This window comes from Numida meleagris, chromosome 9 (genome assembly GCF_002078875.1).
Source record: "Numida meleagris isolate 19003 breed g44 Domestic line chromosome 9, NumMel1.0, whole genome shotgun sequence".
Taxonomy (NCBI): Eukaryota; Metazoa; Chordata; class Aves; order Galliformes; family Numididae; genus Numida; species Numida meleagris.
This window is the reverse complement of record NC_034417.1, coordinates 3,258,113-3,281,369: the sequence shown is the minus strand read 5'-3', so window position 1 is coordinate 3,281,369 and position 23,257 is coordinate 3,258,113. Positions and strand designations below refer to the sequence as shown.

Sequence of the window (23,257 nt, the reverse complement as noted above, 5' to 3'; positions counted from 1 at the left end):
ACAAGGTGAAGAACAAGTAAAACTTTCTAGATCATAGAAACTTGGTTAGAGGTTAGACCTTGTGATACTTACCATTGTATCTTGAATTATTATGTTAGGTAAAAGGGCTCATCAATTACAAAGCTGTTCTTAATTTACCAGCTTAAGTAGCAGATTTTTGAAGGTTTTCTTGGTTGATTTCTAAGAAATCCATAAGACAATAAAGAAGCAAATAGCACAGGGATTATCTTTAATATTTTAGATAATTAAAAAAAAAACTTTAGATAATTTAGGATTAAAAAATATTTTAGATATTTTCTTTTTTTGTTTTAACTGATTTAAACCATCTCCCTGAAGATGCATATACACATTTTTAAGATGAACAGGAATGACAAGCGTTCTCTCTTCAACTTCTGCTGGTTCAATGCCAAATATCTCAGGAAAAGAAACAAACGAAACCCAGAACTGATTCACAAATTCTCATGAAGAGAAACAAAGTGAACAAACTCTCAACATCATCTGTTAACATGACTGTATACGGTCATTTTTCACAACACTGAACTGTGCGATACTTGCGTGATACACGAATCCTTCCAACAAATATACAGAACTGCTCATTTTTCAAAAGCATAAAGAAAAATTAGGAAGCCTTACATTTGATTGATTGCATTCATTTTTTTATGAAAATAAGGAATTGGAGAAAAGGTTATAAAAATAAATAAATCAGTGTTGTATCTAAAAATATTTAAAAGGTCTCTGTAAAATTTCTCTGTCCAATTAAGATTCCTCTGAAGTATAGCCACTACAAAATTACAGAATTAAGTCATTTGTATCGTTATTGTTCCAAACAATTTAAATGCAAATATGCAGTAGTTTAACACTATACTTTAATAATTTTGAAAACGTACCTTGCTTAAGTCTGCCACCAAACTGATCCTCCAGCAATCCGTGAACCACTAATTTGTAGATCATGGCTTGTGCCCGTTCCAAATCTGCCAGTCCTAAAGCTCTTTTAATAGGTGAGCGCATGACTGCTCGCTTCACCATGTGTCGCATCAGGAACTGCAAGGCAGCACGCATCTCCACATCTTCATGAACAACTGGAGAACTAGCACAATCAGAGTTGTGACCGTTTTCTGCCAGGACTTTTGGTATTAACAGTAGTTCAGCATATTTACTACAACTAAGAAGAACACTAAGTGACTTCATAGCACCAAGGTAAAGATAAGACAGCTGTACGGCTCTGATTTCTGACTGAACTATATCATGATTTCTTGGAGAATGTTCATGATTCTTTTTTCTTCCTTCAGCAGCTTGGTGTTGGGATTCCATCCCAAGAGTCGACGGTTCTAGAGAAAAGGAAGCAATTTCATTTTCTGATTTGGAGCTTGCAGCGCTCTGCCCTTTGTTATCCTCGGCACCTGGTGCTAGTCGCGTATCTGCTCCAGCATCACCCTCCATTTTCTGGTCCGTTTCCCCTTTCTCTTCAGATTCATGTCTGTGTTTTTTCTCATGTCTCTTGGTGCTTTGTTTTCCCATATCTTCATGAATACCGGTCAGATAGGTAAGGTCCAGCAACACAGTAGCTGTCAGCCCACGAAATCTTGCAACATCAAAGGGCAGCGGTTCGCAGGGCTCCAGATTATACAATGGAGTATCACTAGGCGACCAAAAAGTTGGGAAGCTTTAATAAAGATCAGAATGACACAGGAAAAAGCAAGTGAGGGAGAGACAGGAGGAAAGTACAGGAAATAATGTAGGCAAAGTAAGATGTAAAATACGTTTAATGAAATAAATGAACCAATTCTAAAAATTAAATGTAAACAGGGGAAAATGAGGTTATGATCAGAAAATGGGGAGATATGGTATCAGAGCAAAGGCAACAAAAGCATGCGCAGGTTTTCAACAACAACCATTAAAATCCAGAAGCATCACAGAAGCTATCAATTAGCGCTGACAGAGGTTTCTTCTGTATTATTTCAAAATATAAAACAGACCTCTAAGATATTTTACCTTAAGCCAAATTTTATTGTCCTATCTAAGCAGAATTTGTGAACAGGAATAAAAGCTTAGATATCAAGCACTGATTTTTTCTTAAGCATTAAGTAAAAGTTTTGATTGATTGCACACTTATTGACTGCACACTCCTGTTCAAATTACTGGAAGGAGCACACAGCTGATAGCTTATGATAACTCTGCCTCTGTTTATGTCAAGACAGATTCCCTACAGAGGACAGTGACTTTCTAAAACATAGGTCAGGAAACCCAACACACAGATAACAGATGCCTACTTATCTGTTCAGCTGTATTCAGTGAAAGCTTTATGTTATATTTAGGAGTTATACTTGACTACTTTGCACCACAAGCAGGATAAAAATTCACTAGCCTGTATTTTCCCTACATCTTCTATTTTCCATTACATTTTCCTGTGTATCCAGTAGATAAAGGGTTTTTAAATCTTCCTTAAATTACCCCCCAAAAGTTTCCCCCTTTCATAACGTAAAATACTACTTAGAGTTTTATTCTAATTATGGAGGTACATGCTGAACTTAATTCAACCAACTACCCTTGTCTATGGTCAAGCGCTGCACCACTTCACTCAAGTAGCATTTGAAATTATTTTAAGGGCACACTTAAGGTTATATGCCACATGGGCATACTTAATATCTGGAACTACATTTGATAATTGCACTTCAGTATATTTAATTAAAGCAACAGCACCTTTTGCATAACAACAAAATAAGCAAAATGTTGCAAAAGTTCCAAGAGATGGTCTGACCTCTGTTGCTTCAAAATGTAATTTTAACTGATGGCAAAAAAAATAATTACTACTCAATTTCTCCACAAAATTTAAGTTTAACTATAGCCTGAAGAATACAAGGATTTTAGTGAAGCAAATCTTTCCACTCAAAAACCACAAGCAATTCCTGTGAGAACACCACTGAGCCTACAGACAGCTCTAGCTTCGTTTCACAGCTTCCTTCCCAGTGCCCTCCCTTCGAAAGTGAACCAGCAGGAAAGGTGGAAAAAGAAGCATCTCCTTCCAGCTTTCTCCACGCGTTCTCAATACCCTCTGCAGAACAGCTCCAGTGGGTCAACATCAAATACAGGCCACTCCTTTAGCTCTCTAAGGCAGGTCAAAAATGAATAAATGCTGCTTCGAAGCAGCACTGATCTGAGGAGCCCCATCCGCTCACCTTCAGAAAGACAGAATCTTCCCACTTCATGACTCTGACTCACCTCTCAAGCCCCACAGAGCAATTTCTACTCCCCTAAGAATTAAACACCAATGCAGCAAAGAGATCTGTTCTTAACTCCACTGTGTCAAACCAGGACTCTTCAGAATCAGATTCACCATTTACAACAAAAGTGTGCAAATTCCCCTAGTAAAAATCTTCTTTATATCCATAATCAAGAGGCGGCTATAGTAAATTAAGAGGGCAACACGTATTTAAAAACAAGCAGTACTAATTACAAATTTGGGAAAATTTCACACTCCAGTCATGTTCCAACTCTGAAACCTTGAGCCCAAAACTAAGAATTCTAGTGATGCCAATCAATTCCAAGCTATACATATTTAATTACTAGATACCACTGACATTTAACCCATACTTGTTTGTTCAGAAAATCCAATTTTGGGTGCATTATTTTAAAATTTAAGCTTAAAATAACTGATCAACATGACTCTAATGTAAGATGTATGTTACTTCTGAAGATTTCTGAACACGAAACACCACTAGATTTTGAAAAGTGCAGAAAGTGAGCATACTATACCTGATAGTGATCTCTGCTTCATCCCACTGGACCTTAGCAGATGTACTGCCTTCCTTCACTACTCCAAGTAAAGTGGCATGACGTCCAGTTTGCTTGTGTACACATCGACCTCCAACCCTAAGTCCAGCATCAACTCCACCAATTACTGCTAAAACAGGCCACACTTCCACACACAGCATCTTCAGCTGCAATTCCGAAAGGTCTGCCAGACCATGTCTATTATGCTTGCCCTTCTCCTCCTCCTTATTTTCTTTCTCCTCTCTCACCTCATTCTCTTCTCGACTTTGAATTGAACGGCTTTTCTTCAGCTTTTGACCTGCTTCCTTAAGACATGTTTTGATTTTATTCAGTCTCTCCATCATTTTTTTATTGATGCAGTGTGTCCAGCGGTCTGTGCGATGAAGGATCCGAATGAGTTGGATGGTGGCTTCTGCCAGCACTGCAGCAACAGGACTACAGATGGGGTCACCAGGTAGCAAATCTCTCGGTGTACCACGCATCTGCATATCACAGATTTTCACCTAAGTGTTTGAAGAGGACAGATTAAAAGTTATCTTCTCAATCTACACAGGATCTTATTTTAAAGGAAGAGACTCTTGATGAATAGAAAAATGGACCAGCACTACCTTTTTTTTGCTGAAGTACCCTAGGAATTTCATCTTAATACTGCATTCCTATAAAACTCAAAGATACCAAAATTCCAACAGTTCTTCCACATAAGACTCAGATCTCAGAATATCTGGAATTCCTAATATTATATTATCTCTGGTTTCTGGAGCTTGTGATTTTATGTGTAGATCAAATGGTGAGTAAATCAATTCAAATGAAATACATTTTCCTTTCATGGTAGATTGCACACATAGTGTGCAGATAATGTAGTGCTATTCATGCCTTAAAATGAATGATCACTGACACTCTCAGTACTTCTCAACTACCAATAATCCTCACTCCCCCCAAAAAAACCCTCTACATCCATTGACACAGACCAGGGAAAGGACAGACTTGCAATCAATGCAGATGAACACATAAGTTACCTTTTCCCCTGGATTACTGCTATAGAACATAACACAAGGGTATAATTCTGCTGCATCCACATCTTCAAAAGCTAGTTTTGGCTCCTACGTAAAACATAAAAACAAAAACAAACCAGAAACTTACAATACCTTAACCAGCAAAAACATGACAAAATTATATTCCTGTCTTAACCAATATACTTAGCTTTATATAAAATAGCTTTATATAAAATACTTATGCCAAATTACTATTAAAAAAAACAACAATCAAAACCCAAACCAAACACAGCCGAAAATAAACAATTAAATACCTCTCCATTTTTACCAAAGGAAATAGTTCTTGCTTCCATATCTAATACACATGTGATGAAATCTCCTTGGGTAAAGCTGGACAGAGTCAAAGTCTGTTCTCCATTGTGATACAGGTTACCACTGTAGGCTCTATATAGCCACATATCTGAGGTAGTGCGATGGTTAAAATCGTGTACTGGCCAGCGAGAAACACCAACACATGTGCCTTCATTGCCTCGATTCTCCTTTACAATGTAGAACTAAATGGCCAATAAAAATAAAAAGTCAGAATACACATTCTAACAGAACAAAGCGATAAGAATTTGTCTTAAACATAATCATTAGTACTTATAACCACATTACTCACAAGCATTTAATAAAACAAAAAATTTAATAAGCTAAAATCATATTCTATTTCCAAAGGGATGTCTTGGTATATAAGGGTAATCATTAGTAAGTCGTTTAAATTTGACCTCGTATTAACGAAGAGAACTGTCTGAAAAAAATACAAGATTTTTTTTTCTGACTCAGGAAACATGCACAGAAGCTGGCTCATAAGTGATAAACATATTACAGAAATAAACCAGCTTTACTCTTCATGTTCACAGCAAGTAATTTATGTAGATTCCAGTAAAAAAAAGAAGCAGCAGCACTATGCTCAAAGATAATACTGACTATAACTGCATATTTATCTGTATTACTGAATAAATCATTCAGATGATTAATTAAAGGCTAATCTCGTCAGACAGGCTTTGCCTTTTTGCAATAGATCAAAATGTTTTCTCAATATTTTTTTCCTTTGGAGAAATACAAGATCTACATAGTTCAGAAAATAACTATTTCAAGACTATCACAACCATGCTAACTATGAATCTGAGGAATATGTACCAGCACCTCTACAAATACTCAATGTGTAATCGCAGCCTCCAATCTGTGTACTGAAATATCAGCTGAAAATTTACTCCAAACGGTTGGGGCTCAAGACCAGCCACAAATTCTTCTCTTGGGATTGAAAATGTCATTTATGCAAGGATGCTGTCATAACCTAAAAATCATAGTGAGCTACTATTTATAAATTACAGTACATTTCTATAACAAGGTAAGAAAAGACCTACCTTCCACTGGTAACACCCTGAAGTGACTCCAGTTGATGCTAATCCATACCCTTTGCCCCCACTTCCGTGAGTCAGAATCTGCCCATTCTCCACTATGCAGCACTGAGCTTTCTCAGGGTCAAAGGACACTTCCTGTATGGGAAGGTTTTCATCTTCATCTTCAGACTCTCCTTGCTTCTATCAGAAACAGGACAGAATGTTTGTAATAAATGTAACTTAGCTGCATTCCATCAGAAGAGGAAGTAAACCATAATTACCTGCAGCTTCATTTCTTGTTCTTTCTCCTTTATTTGAATTGCATGTTTAGCTTGAGCTATAGGAGTCTCCCACATGCAGTCAGACAGAAGTGAGAATAATCGTTCAACAACCTGGCGTATCAGAATATAATTCAGATCATTCTGAAGCCAAGATGAGGTCAACAAATCACATTTTATTCTGCTTCACAGGTATAAATGTCAAAATATTTAGAGCTCTTACATAAGCAAATATCTACAAAGAACCTCATCTGATTTGGATTCGGAGCAAATCTATGAAGCATTTACAATTCTAATGAGACTTTCTGAAGAAACAAGTGAAAAAGCTTATAGCAAAATATAAAGACCTGAGCCATTTGATCATCTTCCACGCCAGATTCACAAGCAGGTAATACAGCTTCTAATACATGAAGTGCAAGAAGTCTAGTCCTCAAATTTCCAACCAAGGGAACTCCTGAAGATGGAAGAGTATGTTAATAATCTACAGGTGACTTCTGCGTCAGGCATGCACCTGTGACTTGCATGCCTCCAATGCACAATTTTCCCAAGTACACCTACTGAAGTTGAAGAGCTAAAAATCAGTGTACAATATATGATCAAACAGGACCTGGTTTTAGCAACTGCATTACAGAAATGCAAGTATAGCCATTAAGCACATTTTGAAAACCTCATACCTGAGCAACACTTCTGAGAAGCAATGTTAAGAAGTACTTCTGTCCACTTTGGAGATGCCATTTTAGACTGAATTGCTTTTGAAGAGACAACTCTACGCAGGAAAACAAGGAAGTCTCCCAAGTGCAGTTCTGCTGCGTGTTGCTTTCGGAGGGCAGCTATAAAGTTAAATGAAAAGTTTTCATTTATGTTTTTTGGTTTCTGGGAGATTTTTATGCAAAACACTACACTTCCTCATGCTTCAATTCATATTCCAAGGGATCTGCTACCTTTACAAGGAAACGTCACCAAAACAGAAGGCCTTGTAACCTAACTTGCTAGTGAACTAATTCTGATGAATTAATTACCTTATGAATTCATCAGCCACCTAATTATTGAGAAGCAAAGACAGTTGTAACCACAATCAGAAGCATATATACATCTAAAACAAAGATACACCTAAAAATTTCTTAAAGTACATTATTTCCACAGAACTGAAAAACGTTCATTATAGGATTGTAAACCATGTGAAGACTTTCACGTTTCAGGGCATCTCTTCTGGCAGACTTTTGAATACAAGGCTCTGCACGACACAAAGCAGATGCAATAACTGCACGAATTACACTGTGTTTATTTCCAGTTAGAAACTCAGAGAATTTCTTTGACCGCACTTTGAAAAATAATACCAACCGTTATCAGAGGAAAATAGTGTTCCTCTTCTCATTACAAACTGAATGGAATAATTATTATTCTCTACTTTATTCCTGCATTTGAATTGATTGGTAAATCTAATCTGAGCATAAAATTATTTGATTACTTTTTAACCTAATGTACAGAGTTAAGAACGACCCAACAATAATCAGTACAGTAGAGTGAAGGCTTCAGCACTTAGTGCTTTATTTTATTGCGTTTTCTGGTATTTCAAAACTGTAACAGAAGTGATGCAAGATAATTACCTCTGAAGTCTCTCTTTTCATTTTCCCCATTTGAATCTGCCTTTTTTGATTCTGCTTCATGTTCCTCAACTTCCTCTTCAAATGAAGCCATAAGCATCACACCAGCTTGCGATAACAAGTTCTTTAGCTGACTGCATAATAAATCCAGCAACGACTGGACCACCTTTGGGCTCAATTTGTCAGCATAGGTTCTATAAGCACATAATAAAGCAAAAATAAATATTATTTGAGAGCTGATGAAAAGAACAATAACATAAAAGACAACTATAAACTCAGCGCAAGTGAACACTGGGGCTAACACAGCACTAATTCTAATTCATTCTATTGCAGCAGGTTACTTCGCCTCATCCTCCACAAGTTTGACAGATAACTCCTATGTGAACCTTACTTCTAAAGCACCTTAAAATTGTCCATTCTCTGCAGTCAAAGGACATTTTTCCAGTATTTCCAGGGCATAAAAAAAAAAAAAGTAGTTCATTAAATGTGGTCCCACTGAAACTTCCAAATATGAAGGTGTTTTGTTTTCTTTCTTATGCAACAGAATTAGCAGGAAAGTGTACTGCTTTGTATGAACACTGAAATGAAGGTGCATATATTCTATACTAAATAATACTCATACTCTATGCAGACAATACCTTCTCCGTTGTTTTTTTTTCCTTTACAGAGTTAAACTGCAAATATTTAAGTGCTGACTGAAGAACTACCACATTATTACTGGTATCGCTTGTACACAAATGAATATTACACAGCAACATAAAGCCTCATCATACTAACTTCACAGATCTAGACATAAAATCAGACTTGAAAAAGGGGGAATACTGCAAAGCAATACTTAGAGACCATAAAGTTCCAAGTATTCTGATTCAAACGTCACATCTACAATTTAAAAATATGTATCAGTCTTACGTGCACCTTCTTTCTTCAGAATACTGTAACTATACTTTTTATTTTTCTTTTACTTACTTGCTTCTGAACAACACTTACCATTCTAAAGAAAACTCACGCAAAAAAACCGATTACTATTAAAGGGTGCTGAAAAGCCAGAAAATTACATTTTCTGAGAGTAAGGGAGCAATCAATACTTACCCCGTGGTGATAGCGAGGATCTGAAGTAGTCTTGTACTGGCTACTTTCAAAGCTGTGCTGAGCTGAGAAATACCAGTTTTGGGCAGCAGCTGTAGTGGTTGTCCTAACATGGTGTCTGTGCCACACAACTGTGATAGCACATTTAGCAAACCAGTAGAAATAGCCAAGGAGACATCAACAGGCTGATAGTGCACGCTTAGAGCAAAGACTGTTACCAACAGAAGACGCTGCTGTGCTTCTAAGATTAAAATACAGTTTTTAATTAGTAATCTGTTTATAGAAAGAACACTAAGGTGAACAATAGTAGATTCGTTTTAAGAAAATGTGACAAATTAAATTACTGAGTAAAGAGCTGCTGTTAACGCATGCTTTGAGGTAGACTTTCTTGTGTACCATCACAGCTTCTTTCATTCACTGCATTCTATGTCAAGGGTGTCCAAAGAAAAATATCCTGCAGATCTAGTTTGTGATGTAAAGTTTCTGATACAAAATCTCAAAAGAGACAAGTCTCCCTACGGTAAGGCTAAGTGGGTGAAACATTTAATTTGCTGCTTGTACTTCAAGCTAATTCTCAAGAAATTCCTTTCAGCTGCATTTAACTGGAAGCGATGACCATGAAATAATTCAGGTAAGTATGCCCATTAAACTCTATCAACAAACTAAACTATGCAACTTTTTTCTGTACTGAAGCTCTCCACCAGCACAAGTACAAAGGCACGAAGAGTTGCAGAATTCCAGCTATCCCTTAAAGACAGAAGCACACAGGATTATCTCAATAAAGGACAGGAGAGGGGGATTTCAAAAACACGCAATTTGCCTTGTTTGAGTTTTAAAAAAATTACAGCTGAATGAAGAATGAAAGTTTGGAGATCCTTAATCACTTCTGAAAACCGATGCCTGGAAAATCCAAAAAAAATTATTTGAAATGCCAAAGAAATGGGAAAATTAGTACATGGCTTAAAGGAATTGGAAGGCTTACAATACTTCAAAGCCTTAAAATAAACAGGGCTGACACTTGAAGAAAGATAAGACAGAAAAAGGTTAAAAAGATTCCCTCTCTTCAGAGAAGCTGTTAGCCCAATACTTTATCCGTGAATTCTGGCCGCTAATATCAAAGTATGCTTTGTTATACTTAAAGTATGTCATACTACATATCAGAGGACACATTTTACAAATCTTGCTTTCACTTACCTATGTGATGCTTGTTAGCTTGCAGAGCTCTTTCTAAGGTAGCAGACAATTGCTGGTAAATTTTGTGCACAGCCACTTGAATTTCAATCTGAATGCTTCTCTTAGCTGCTCTGATACCATCCTGGCTCAAACAAAAAATGCTGTTAAGTGCTGATAACACTTTATCATCTGGTTACTGAAAGAAAAACAACTATTAAAATACACACCTGGTAGTGATGCAGTCTTACACTCTCTCCCTTGGCACCTGCATGTCCCACAGTGCCCAAACCAAAGCATCCAGCAAGAAACTGTAGTCTAACAGAAGTAAGCAACGAAGATGACTGAAATCCTGGCCCCTGATGACTTCCCATTAATGCCACACTGCCTTTTTCCTCCATCCCTGATAGTAACACTAAGATTTGATGAAGAGCTTCCAGACGAAGCTAGAAGTAAACACAATCAAAAGACAATATCAAACAGTAAGCATCCTTAGAAATTAGATCATCTCCAGCCATGAGCGAGAGTGAATGATGCAGCTGCTTTCTAATGGACGCTTTCTCATAGTATCCAGGTTTCTGATGAATCACAAGAAGGAAAGTGCATTTTTACATTTTCAAGAAAAATTCTTCTTGTCAGCATCTCTTTTAATTTCTGAGTAATCAAGCAGTTGGTCTAATCCAGTCAGCACAAACAAGCTACATGGAAAGCTTCATATAAAGGAAGCAGTTTACATGCAATTACATAGTTGGTATGATTTCAAAGCCTACACTGTAAGTTCTAACTTTATCAATGCTGCATACAGCACATACAGGATAACCTCCCTGCTCCTCTGAAATCCAAGACTGAGATTTAAAGAACAGTATGCAAATAAATGTTTAAGTGGATTTTTTACTTTCTGTTTTAGAGCTTCATATGAAGTTCCCCGTTCCAGTTCAGATATTTTAAAAGAAAAACAAGAAAAGAACTCTGTAATAGATTTAGAAAATGTTAAAAAAAATCCATAAAATTCCTAATACATGATGAATGAGAAAAGATGTTAAACTGAAACTTACCTCAGCCCTCAACTGCTGCTGCTCCATTGCAATTATTGACGCCTGCGGGCTGGTGGACATACTTTCCTCTGGTTCCTTAAATCCTGGAGAGTTTCCTACATCTCCACTTACAAAGCTGACGACATTTTCAATCAACGTATGAACTCCAAGAGATCTTGAGAGATCAAAATCGGACTCAAGAAATGAGTAGGAGGAAGTGTACAACCAGTCTCTGCTGTGTTTCAGTCGAGCCCATGAGTCAGCTAAAGGTTCCACTTGACTGTGTATTGCTCCTAAACATACATAGTAAAACCTCATAAATTCCAATTCACTAGCTAACGCATTTTGATGGTAGCTAAAGAGTGATCTGCTGCTATTCATACAACGTGGAAAATGGATATCCATGATTAATTATACCATGCATTAAGCAACTTAGAGCAAAACACTTGATTTAAATTTACAGCAACTGGTGAAGAAAGGCTGTATTTCTTTTAATTACGTCAAGCAGTATTGCAACACACTGCCAAGTGAGAGAACGAAAAGACAGAAGCCGCTTGAACTGCTCAACTTAAAGCTAGAACACTGGAAAAAAAATGCTTTGCAGCTAAATGAGAAAACAGTAAAGAAAAGATCTGCTACAAAAGAAATTGTGCACTTTGTATATTTATTTTAAGGTCTAATTGTGAAAAAAAGCAAATTTTTGTTTGTTTTGAATCAAGCCATTATACATTCTATAGTTTTGAAAAAGCACAATGTTATTTTTTTAATGAAATATCTGCAGAATTCCTGAGTGCAGAAGGGCAAGTAAACCAAGCAAAATTCACAGAGAACATTTACTTTTTTCTGATTCTTGATAAACATGTTTATCAAATTACTCTCTACAGCATGTGTCAGAACTCTATCTTATTCATCTGACAATTCCACAAATTTATTTTTTAAGATTTCCTATTATGCCAGCATGTCATTACAATATTGTAAACTTTACCTTCACTAATTAATATACTCCTCTAAACAAGTGTCAGTTACCTGCAGCGCTGGAACTTATTTATCATCATATACGTGATCTCACCTCCAAAAGCATTTTGCTAGACTGCATCCCTGGCACAAATGAATGCAATGCCAATGAAGTCGTATTTCATCAGCAATTAACTGTATATATCAGTTTAAAAATAATATTAGTAATAAATATATATACCTCAACACATATGTTGGTATTTTATTTCTTCTGTAAATGCTGTTAGCTGAGTTAGAGCTAGGTATTACAAGAGATCAGACCTCGATCAAAAAAACTTTCCATCTGCATAGAGGGGTAATGTCTAGAGACCTACACGTAAACCTCAAGTACGTTCATATCGACTTCAAACATCTAGTTTGAATTAGCTTTAATAATCCACACACAGCTTTGCAATATTAACAACTCTTGTGCACGGTGCATTTCAGATACTGTCTGGACAACCACAATCCACTCACAGTGCTCACACAAACCTACATTAGACACTTCAGTTGCAAGGTACTAGCGTTGAGCATTCTTAAACACATCCATTTTCAGAAAAAAGCCACACAAACTCATGAAACTCATCTGATGAAAGCCTTCTTTCCTCAATTAGGATGAGTTCCAATGTTATCAGCTGGATACTAGTGTCAGGACGTCCCGCTACGCTATTTTGACTTGCAGCAGCTCTGTGAGCAGCTGCCCACAGGGACTATGAAGACAGACACACCGTTTTTTGAGCTTCGGACAATGTTCCTACCAGCCACTCTCCATCATTTTATCTGAGGCAAGGCAAAAGGCCATTTTTATGCACCTGAAAATCACCTTCCCACAACATACAAATCCAAAATACTGTGAAAGTCTGCTTTCCCTTTATAAATTAGGCAGCTAATCTCCTTTTAGTTGGCAAAAAAAAATTTAACTGCCAGGTCTACGAATTATGAAAATCTTTCCACATCCCATTACCTTTTCTGAAAATAGTGTTCATGTGCATTTATACAGTACTCCATACACGTGCTACTAAGCAGACTGCAATGGCTTCAGAAAGAACCATCACAGTACTAAGGACAAATATGACCTAATAGAGTATTTGGCAAAAATATGTGTGCAAACATTTATTTTGAATAATACACAGTAAAACATTTATTTTAAACATTACTTTTCAAAGCAGAATTTAATTTCCTCATTTCTGCTGGTTTACGCAACACAGCAATATTACCTGGCTTACAAAGAACTACCTATTTTGTCATGTTTAATATCAGAGAATTTAAAGAAACTCTCTTACTCCATTTTATAACTTATATCTGGTCACTACATTTAAAACACAAGTGAAGACAAATATCATCTTACCCTCATTTTAATACTCACTACTGTACCTGTTTTAAAGATCTCTACTAAAAACTAAGTTATAAGCTGAAGAGTCAAGTGAGGAACATGAGACATACCTAAATGGGCACTGAAATACAGTTTTCATCGAGGAGCATCTTAGGGTATGACTTGTGAATAAGGCTCAGGGAAGAGGCAAACTGAAGCCTGAGACTGCCTACAGTAAGCACAAGCCTAAGTATATAAAATATACTATATAATATAATATAGTAATATACTATATATATAGTATATAAAATGTTGCCTATCAACAACTATTTCAAAAGACTCCTTAAGCTCTGCAGTCTTTCCACATGAGTAGAGGTTAAAGCATTCCACAACAACATTAGCTTCCCTGTCCTCTACCTGTCCTTTGCTGTGTCATGCCACTTTGAAGCACAGCACAGAATCAAAGGATTAGTAGCAAAACAAAAAGCGATTCCAATGCCTTAAACCATTAACTTTGGGAGATACTGTTTCACATATTAACTGAACATCAGAAGAAAAATTAGTTTTGATATCAGAAGAACTTCTAATTAAGATCACCCCTTATATATTAATAGACAATTAAACTATCTCATATTTGAAAAAATTCAAGGTCTTAGTAAATCATTTTAGTCCTAGCATTTAAATGTAAAACAATTCTAAACTGTTTCAAATTAGAAGAGAAGTCCAAGGAAGACAGAGACTAAATGCAAAATATCTGAAACTGTAACTGAAAATATAAAGATTTAAACAATGTCAGAAGTCAAAGTATCTGCTTATACTTCAAATAGAAATATTTAAGAATTAGGAGAAATCTAAAAGTTACACTATATTTTCTTTTGAAGATGTTAAGTATCAACAGAAGATTCAAAGTATGCTTGTATAGTACCTTAGCTAGACTCTGTGAAACTTCCACTACACAGAACTGATTGCAGCTTAGGACTTCTATAAGCCTCTACAATCACATGAATAGAATTGCACGTAAGAGTAATCTTTAAGCTTACGGTAAAAAGAAAACAAAACGAGTTTACTTGTCCTTGAAAGCCAGCTTGTAAAAATGAGTTTTCTACATGAATGTGGCAGAGCTGCAATACACAGTCCATAAAACATAAAACATGTAGGGAAGCTATAGAGGAAAAAAATAAACATGCCATCAGGTACTTGCTTGAAGTTCTTCTTCTTTCTGGGGCTCAACTGGCCAAAAAGGAGTAAATACACTACACACCACACAAGAATCAGAAGACAAAAGCAGACATTTGAAACAGAAGACAACATATTCATAATATCTCTTCCTCAAATTATACTGACTTCAGACTTAAATGACCAGGTTCTTCTCAACCAATACCTCAAAACATCGCACAGCAAAGCTTTAGAAAACAATATGTATACATCTACTTTTGTTTGGAATTAGCATAACCTAGGTAACAGACTTTCTAAATTTTCTACCATCTTTCCAGGGAAAAATACCATTCTCTTTAATACAGTTACATACATACATGAAAACATTTACACCTCTTACTCAAACGGATCCTTGAATTTCAAAACTCAATACCAGCACACTATTTTATTTCCATTTAAGCTGCTGTTTTTTTTCAGTTACCCAGTTTTGTTAGTAAAATACTAAAGTACACACAGGCACAACGGGATTCAATGAACTAAGATTTATGTGAAGACTGGAGGACTTACAAAATGTTTGTGATTGCTCTGATAAATACGCATTCTTTATTTCTAAGTATTTAATGCAGCAAGTATCTTTACTTAGTGCATTAAATACAAAATACAATATTTTAAGGCATGCTCTCTGGATCTGCAGAATTGAAAAAGTTGAATCTAAGCAAGGAAAAAAACAAAACCCAATGGGCTTATATATCATCAGGGGAAAATCTTAATGATTTCGTCATCCCACGTGTAAAAAGTTTTGAAGATGACTTTTTTTTTTTCCACAGGAATGGAAAGGAAAGTTTAGCAATTCAGAACTAACTGAATAACAGCAAGGAACAGGATACTCAAAAGATCATTGGGCTGAAGCAGGAATACTACTTTCTCATTTCTGAGCAGATGCAATAAATGGAGAACTAGATTAAACTAGATTAAAGAGTGGACTAAGTGGCTAAGATGTTGAGCAAAAAGACAGTGCTCTCCTCCTAGACTGAGCTGCAAGACCACAGGAACAACTCAGAGTAATTTTTCTACTACTGGCATTCTATATTGCAATTTATGAATAGGAATAGCTTTTGTAACATAAAAATCAGACTACCACCAAGAGTGAGATTTAATTTTTGAGGAGAAGTGATCTGAATTTTGAATAATTCTTTGCTGAATTCAATAAAAAGAAATTCCAAAATAAGTCAATCCACTTCAGAGGAAATTACTTTCTTGCCCACTACAAAAAAAACCTGCTTACCAAAACTCTACACACAGTGCATTTTTTGCAGGCCTTGCAAAGACTGAATTCTCTGCAGAGATTGCTGATTGAACTGGGGAAAAGTAGGAGGGAGAGGACCGAGAAAGATCTGTGTTCATATACAGCTTTTCCAAGTTGAGAAATCTGATAAGTCCATCATTACTTTAGTAACTGACTAAAATCACCACATATTCTACAAAAATAAGAGTATCAGAAGTGGTTGAAAGCAATGATGCACTCTCTGGTAATTATGTACAGGAGTGACTTGCTTCTGCAGGAAAACAAAGGTCATGGCTCCCCTGTAAGATTCAACTGACCTGAATATACTTGGGACATGATCCAACTGAATCTGCAAAAGTAATTAGTGATTCCCATCAATTGGAACAACTCTCTAGCATTTCAACTAAAAGTTGTTTCATCTTCCAAGTATTTGTTATGGCTTCTTGTTACCTACTTCAACACATCGGAAGAGGAAATGTTCTTGAAAACAGTACGTTGGTTGACATTCAATGGGTGTCAATAACACCAAGAGAGCAGGGCAGTGCTTTCAGAACTTGTCTTTAAAAGCTGTTACAACATGGGTATCTACAGCTCCTGGCACAGTCTGCAGGGTTAGAAGTGATCAGTAGCCAGTAGTCAGAACATGCTGATGAATCTTGAGAATGAAAGAGGTTAGATCTTAGAAATTCTATGGTCTTCTTCCTGCTTACCCTCTACAATATACCTGGACTTGGAATACTCCCCTTAGGAACAGGATGAAGTAGGTTACCCACAGTAACACCGTGGATAATGTATATATGCATTGATATGCATCACTTGTGGCCGCTGTTCTATAGCAAGCAGTGTGCTTAAATTCTAGTAAACTTGTAAAAACTTCAGCTTTATGTTGCTTAAAGTAACAATGGTTACATTTGTTTTGCAGAAAGAGGCAAGAAAAAGACAGTAAGTTTTACTTTATGTTAACTGTAATTTGAGAAGTGTTTCTTGTGTATACTTCTGTTTTAATGCGTGATTATATTCTGTACCCAAATTAAAGATCTTCTCTACCATTCATACAACATCCATGTTTCCTTCTACTGCTTCTCCTCATTTTGAGTGGCATTAACACCTTCCACATCTTCCACTCAAAACCAGTTCGTATGTGGAAGTTCAATGAGCACAAGAGATAAACATGCACACGGAAAGAATGTCTCAAAAAAAAAAATTAAAAATTTTTAAATGCTGTTTCTCACTGTAATGTCTAATTTTTGCTTTCATGGTGCTTAAAAATACAGTTGGAGAACATTCTGAGGAACAATGTTGTAGTCTTCTGTAGGGCATCTCTTCTACAGCAGCTCACTTACATTCCACAGAATGGAAGAGCAACAAAAAAAACAGTACAAAAGCTAAAAATCTGATTTATATTGGAGTAATGGAGAAAGTGGTTGCTTGGTTCTATAAGAATGCTGGAGTTGAAATTATGCGTAAATTATGCAGCATTTTCTGGATAAGAGTTCTCAATGTTGAAGTACATTTTATGGTATAATTTCAACGGCAGTACAATAGACTGTTCTACTCCATACCGAACTTCTCCGGTAATTTTCTTGTTAAAGGCAAGGGAGTGAAAACAGAATGAGAATTCCTAATTCACTTCAAGTCACAGAAATCCTCACTTGCTTCAGAAAAGCAATGCAATTCTAGAAGCTAGAGGAAATGCTTACGACCTAGGAAATATTATAACAGGGCCAAAAAGCAGCTAACGTTAGCACAACAAATAGAAGATAATAATTACAATGTTTTTAAATAACATTAAACTTCCCAACTGCCACTAATGTACTGCAACTACACACACATTTTAACTTCAGATATATTAACATACTTATTCTGATCAATATTCATTACGTAAATGAATAAATGATAAACTTACCTCTCTTTCTGTGTGACGATGCCAAATCCAAATCAACGTTTCGTCTTCCGCTCTAGAGTAAAAGATTAATAAAAAAACTCATTTCTAAGAGTGGAAATATGTGGTGCATAATATTTGAGTGTTTAAAATACATCATTCCCCCACAAAAATAATTAAAAAAAAACAACTACAATAATTTCAATTCCTGTTTTACCACCATTACTTTCTCTTAACAGTGGTGGTTATTAGCAAAGATCCCTATACTGAAACACAATCCTAAACAAATGACAAATGCTTAAGACATACTTCCTACCTAGAAAATATACTGACAATCTCCAAGGCACGCAATACTTGTTTACTTACCAGTGAATACCCTTCCTCATCTGATTCTGGCTGAGATAGATCAGATTCACTTCTTGACTTCATCAGTCTATAGTTTGAGCTTACATGGATTGAGCGACTCTCTGCAGTAAGGCTTTCACTCCTGCATCAGATGCACAAACACAACCACACAAAGAAAATACTTTTACTAGCCAGAAGTAAGAGCTGATAGGCAAATTCAGCAAGTACCACAGTCTTATTTGAGATAAAACTATCATCAGAACATCAGAAGACGACAACTATAGAGGATTCACTTTGACAATGACAGAGGCACACACTTTTGCTTTAAGGACTAGAATTCCACGGAGGCAGAAAGAATAAAAGGGTACTGAATAGATACAATCTCCCTCTAAATTCCCCACCACTATCCTCATTTTAAATTTAAGTGAAGTAATGTCACAGCAACAGTTTCTGCACATCAGAAGTTTAAGCAGACTCAGAAGTTCACTAACAGCATCAGCTACCAAGGACTGTACCCAAATGCAACAACTCCTGTGCTACATTCTCACTCACACACACACACACACACACAGATTGAAATAAAAATTTACACGGAGCAAATTTAGAATAAAGTTGTGTTATCAAGAATATCTTGGGTTACGAAAATATGCAGTGTTTATACTCTTTGCACTATGCATTTTTCCAGTTTCATGAGCTATCTGGCTTTCTTACTTTCCCACACATAACAACACTGTCTTACATGTGCCAAGATGCTAGAAAAACTTCTAAAATTAATCACGAATTACAATTTTTTCACGATATGCTTTGCCTCTTTTTTGCTTTTAAACATATCCTACAATGATTTTTGGATGCTACAGTAGTAGAGATTGTTTACAGATAATGAAAATACGAGTATGGTAATAAAAAATATAAACACAAATTATTTTTGGGAAAAATTAATTTTTCCAACTACATCAAGTTATCTGTATACTAGATGATCTGGACTCTATCATCATTCACTGGTAAGCTCAACCTTGAAGAAATATGGTTCACAGAGAACAAAACCTCTTATTAGAGATTCATCAGTGTGTACAAAGAAAACTGAAAAAGCATCACTGACCTCTAAAAAACCCCAAGGCAACGCCATAAGCATTGCTCTGGACAAAAACATTTTAAAAAATTTCTAAGAATCCACAGAGGAACACTGATAATATTTCATCAATTGTAAAGGCAGAACAGTTAACTATTTAAGCAGTCAGCAAACCCCACCTTGTCATTAGTCCAATCCCCTCAGGAGCAGTAGAGGGAGGTTGCTGTAACTGTCCATCCTCCCTTCGCTTCTGGAAATCCTCAATAACAGGGCTCACTCCCAGGATCAGCAATGCTGATCTGTGGATCACAGAGTTGCATGCAGCAGTATACACATCTTGGCCTTCTGTCAGATCAGTGCTGATTCTTCTTTCCTGCTGAGACTGAGGAGGTTGATCATCAAGTCTAGTCCCTGTCCCAGTGTTCATCCTATCTCGATCCCGACTGCGAGCTACTTCACGGGCTGATAGGAAACATTGAAATATTTCTGTAACATGCAACACAAAAAGAAGGTCTTAACTTCTAGACAAAGTTACACAGAATAAAATATTCATCTACAGCTCAAGCTATAAAATGTCGCTTTACAAAAAACAACAAATATTTTTCCAGTGGTACAATAACACAGGAATACAAAGTCATAAAAGATGTCACAGAAACAGATGAAGTCAAGTATTTGCACAGTGCTAAGTTTAAAAGGAAGGGACACCACAATTTGACAGAACACTAAACACTCTTTCAGTGTCTCACTGCAACCCAGCTGCTATGTGGACAGCGTCCAAAGACTATTTCACACTAGCCTTTTAGCAGACACAAAGTAATGCATCTGTAAAACTGCATTTCAGAGAACGGCACATCTGTAATTCAGCACTGAAAGAGTTTTAGGCTTTAATTAGCTTTCTTTTTTTTTAGTATAATGAAGATGTTACCAACATTTTTAGCCTTTACTTTGCTCAACTGATGCTGACGTGCCAGATCCTTCCACATGAGGTGTGTGAGATAGTGCATCATCTCTGCCCAAACACCTAAAATTCTCTTGATTTAATAATTTTTAAGGTTCGGTTTCCTTTTAAAGGTACAGATAAATTTGAACACTTCCTCCATTTATGTTAATTGTTAAAAGCAGCAATACATCAAGGACAGGAATTGAACTCTGCATGTAAGGATCAGCTTCCTTTAGCATCTCCACAAAAGATGTCATCTTCTCACCTCTTCTATGTGCATGTAACATCAATGTCAGCTTTGATATTTCTAGACCTATTTCCTATATTGCACCCAGAGATCTTGTCCAGGTGGAATTTTAGAACACTGAGCATTTGCCCAGGATAGCTGAGTTTCAAGCAGCAAAATCTTACTGGATCTACTTAACAAGTAACACATGCAAACCCATACATTCTTAAATCACATGGTGCTTATTCCCTTCAACTATACAGTACGCATTCAGCAAAGTCTACTGTATTGAGGGTATGATGACCTCTCATATGGAAGCTAAATGTATAACATACATCTTGGTACACAAGAACTCATACAGGAATATGGGAGTCCCAATGGGGAATGGAAGCACTGCCAACAAAACAGGATACAGCTAAGGCTGAAAAGAGGCAAACACTCTAGCAGTACCTAGAGATTAACACACACAAGTGCAGCAATAAATTCCATATATACTAATGTAAACTCAGGGATTGGTTGAAGAGAAATTTAGAGAAAACATTTTGAAGTCTATTACTGTTGTACACAGTTTACACAAGAAGTGTTAATACAAATATCAGATGCATTACTCATAAAGGCCATCCATTTGCTTAGCATTCACGTTCCCTTGTATCAAAAGAATTTTCTGAACAATAAAAGCACTGCATCATCTTATAAAAACTTCTAGTAATGTTCATGCAGAAAAATCTATCACAACCTTTTCAATCTTTTTCCCCTCTCTACTTTTGAGAGAAAAACAAACTGACCTTCCGAAGCACATTACACTATTGACCCACACAACTTGTACTTACTACCAGCTGTCATAACTTCATGTTCTCTTTCCTCTTCTTCATCTTCCTGTTCTATGTGTCCTTCTTCTCTGTCCCGTTCTGCCTGCTCTTCCATTTCTGCTTCTTCATCAATTGTACGAGTAAAAGAGTGCTCCTGAGCATCTACATCGGCTGATTCTTGGTTATCCAGCATCTTGATAAAAAAATAAAATCGACAATGAAATAATTCTCACCAAAATAAGAGCTGAAGGTAAAAGGACATAAGCATTTAAGAATTTTTTTTCCTATCTAAAAGATATTATGATACCATATGAAATAAAACACAGACAGCTGTTTACATTCAAAGCTTTAAATACTTAAGTTGGGAAATTTAAATTTCCTTAACATTTACTCAAATTATTTGCAGAGAAATGTCTCCTCATCAGGCTTACTCGACTGTCAAACTTTGATACTTCAGCATATAAAGTACAGTAATGAAGTTTTAAACCCCTGGCAACAATCCTATATACAAAGGTTGCTCCAGAAGTAATGCCTCCTATCTTTTTATGATGGCTCACAACATCAGAGGCAGATGGTGGTATGGCAGTAGAGGTTGAACCTTCCTGCCAATATTCCATTATATTTTGTTCAGGTAGCAGATGGGCAGTCTGACAAAACGGCACCTGACATGGAAGTGTAGATGATGCAAAGATGTGGAACTGCACATCACTCCAGCATCAGTTCTGACTTAGCTTAGTAACCTGATTCAGAAGCTGTCATCATGCTAGTTAAGGGTCCAGTCCCATCACATCTAACATCCATGAAGGGCTGACAAGGACAAGTAGTGTTAAGGTAACATTCAGTCTAAGAAGATAAACCGGTCAGGAGGGCAAGTTAAAAGGCAGGGAAGGGGAAGAAAGGGACAGAGATCAAAACTCATTGAATTCAGTGGTTCTGGAATGGCAACCAAACTAAATTGTGGTTTACAAAGCTAAACAATCTAAATCTACATCCAAGTTGTACAACTCTGATGTACAGCATACTATTGCTACATTTACTGATAAAACTAGGCTTCAGGCTGTGCTCTCTTCAAATACTGCAAATCATTTACTTCTAGTGACTTAACAGCACATCTGCTGCAGATAAATGGATTCTAATTATGTGTCGCATGTTTGCATTTCAAAAATCCTGAACTTTTTTTTCAACAAGGCAGAAGACCTGCAACAAATGAAACTAACATTTGAATATCTTCAGCTACATACTGAATTCATCTGTTACTTAGGTGTTACACAGTATTCCATTAATAAGTCATTAAACCTTAAGAATTCAAAAATATTTCCTGTCTTACCCATCTGTCTCTTGACGATGATCTAGTCTGAATAAGTTCCATGTTCTTGCAGGCAAGCAAGCGACTCCGAACTTTATAAACACAACGGTATACTTCTGCCAAGGCTTTGCCAGGCTGATACCTATAAAAGAGATCCCAAATAACAAAAAAAATCATACAAACTTTTTTTTAAAAATTGGAATTGAGCTTTTAAAGACAGCTTCAAGTTACTTGCCTGCTCTCACCACAGGCTTGACTAAGTAGACTTGTATGTTTCAGCAGAGCTGCAAGAACAAATCTGGACACAGTATCCAGGAGCGATTCATTAGTTAAAGTTGCAGTATCCCAATCTGAAAATAGAAAGGACTCATCAAAACCAGCTACTGTTTCCATCAAAAATGTTTTCAATGACATCATATAAGGATCTTCATCCTTCTAAATCTTCCAATTTCTAAGCAAATTCAACATTTAAGAAATAAGTTTGACATCAATAACTCACACTGCTTCAGAGACAATTATGTTTTGGCCTCAAAACATAGATGGAATTTTTTAGAAACTTGTCATATTTGAGGCCTTCTCTCTTAAAAGTTGTTGAATTTTTTGAATTTTTTTTTT

The 23,257-nt window shown here is 36.3% G+C and overlaps 1 protein-coding gene across 8 annotated transcripts in view; it reads right to left on the bottom strand.

Annotated features, from left to right (window-relative positions):
• Positions 1-23,257, bottom strand: part of HERC1 (HECT and RLD domain containing E3 ubiquitin protein ligase family member 1) — a 114,251-nt gene that overhangs the window by 33,693 nt on the left and 57,301 nt on the right. For 5 of the 8 annotated variants that reach the window (XM_021407801.1, XM_021407800.1, XM_021407802.1 and 2 more), the window contains exons 20-38: positions 22,878-22,992; positions 22,664-22,784; positions 21,358-21,529; positions 19,541-19,847; positions 18,314-18,434; positions 17,972-18,023; positions 11,342-11,613; positions 10,517-10,732; positions 10,311-10,431; positions 9,120-9,357; positions 8,034-8,224; positions 7,101-7,256; positions 6,774-6,880; positions 6,430-6,540; positions 6,173-6,349; positions 5,078-5,317; positions 4,788-4,871; positions 3,754-4,274; positions 888-1,663 (exon numbers count right to left, since the gene is read on the bottom strand). In XM_021407801.1, coding sequence (XP_021263476.1) covers positions 888-1,663; positions 3,754-4,274; positions 4,788-4,871; positions 5,078-5,317; positions 6,173-6,349; positions 6,430-6,540; positions 6,774-6,880; positions 7,101-7,256; positions 8,034-8,224; positions 9,120-9,357; positions 10,311-10,431; positions 10,517-10,732; positions 11,342-11,613; positions 17,972-18,023; positions 18,314-18,434; positions 19,541-19,847; positions 21,358-21,529; positions 22,664-22,784; positions 22,878-22,992 — 4,098 coding nt within the window. The remainder of the gene's footprint in view (positions 1-887; positions 1,664-3,753; positions 4,275-4,787; positions 4,872-5,077; positions 5,318-6,172; positions 6,350-6,429; positions 6,541-6,773; positions 6,881-7,100; positions 7,257-8,033; positions 8,225-9,119; positions 9,358-10,310; positions 10,432-10,516; positions 10,733-11,341; positions 11,614-17,971; positions 18,024-18,313; positions 18,435-19,540; positions 19,848-21,357; positions 21,530-22,663; positions 22,785-22,877; positions 22,993-23,257) is intronic. The other 3 variants (XM_021407805.1, XM_021407803.1, XM_021407806.1) reach the window with 3 other exon arrangements.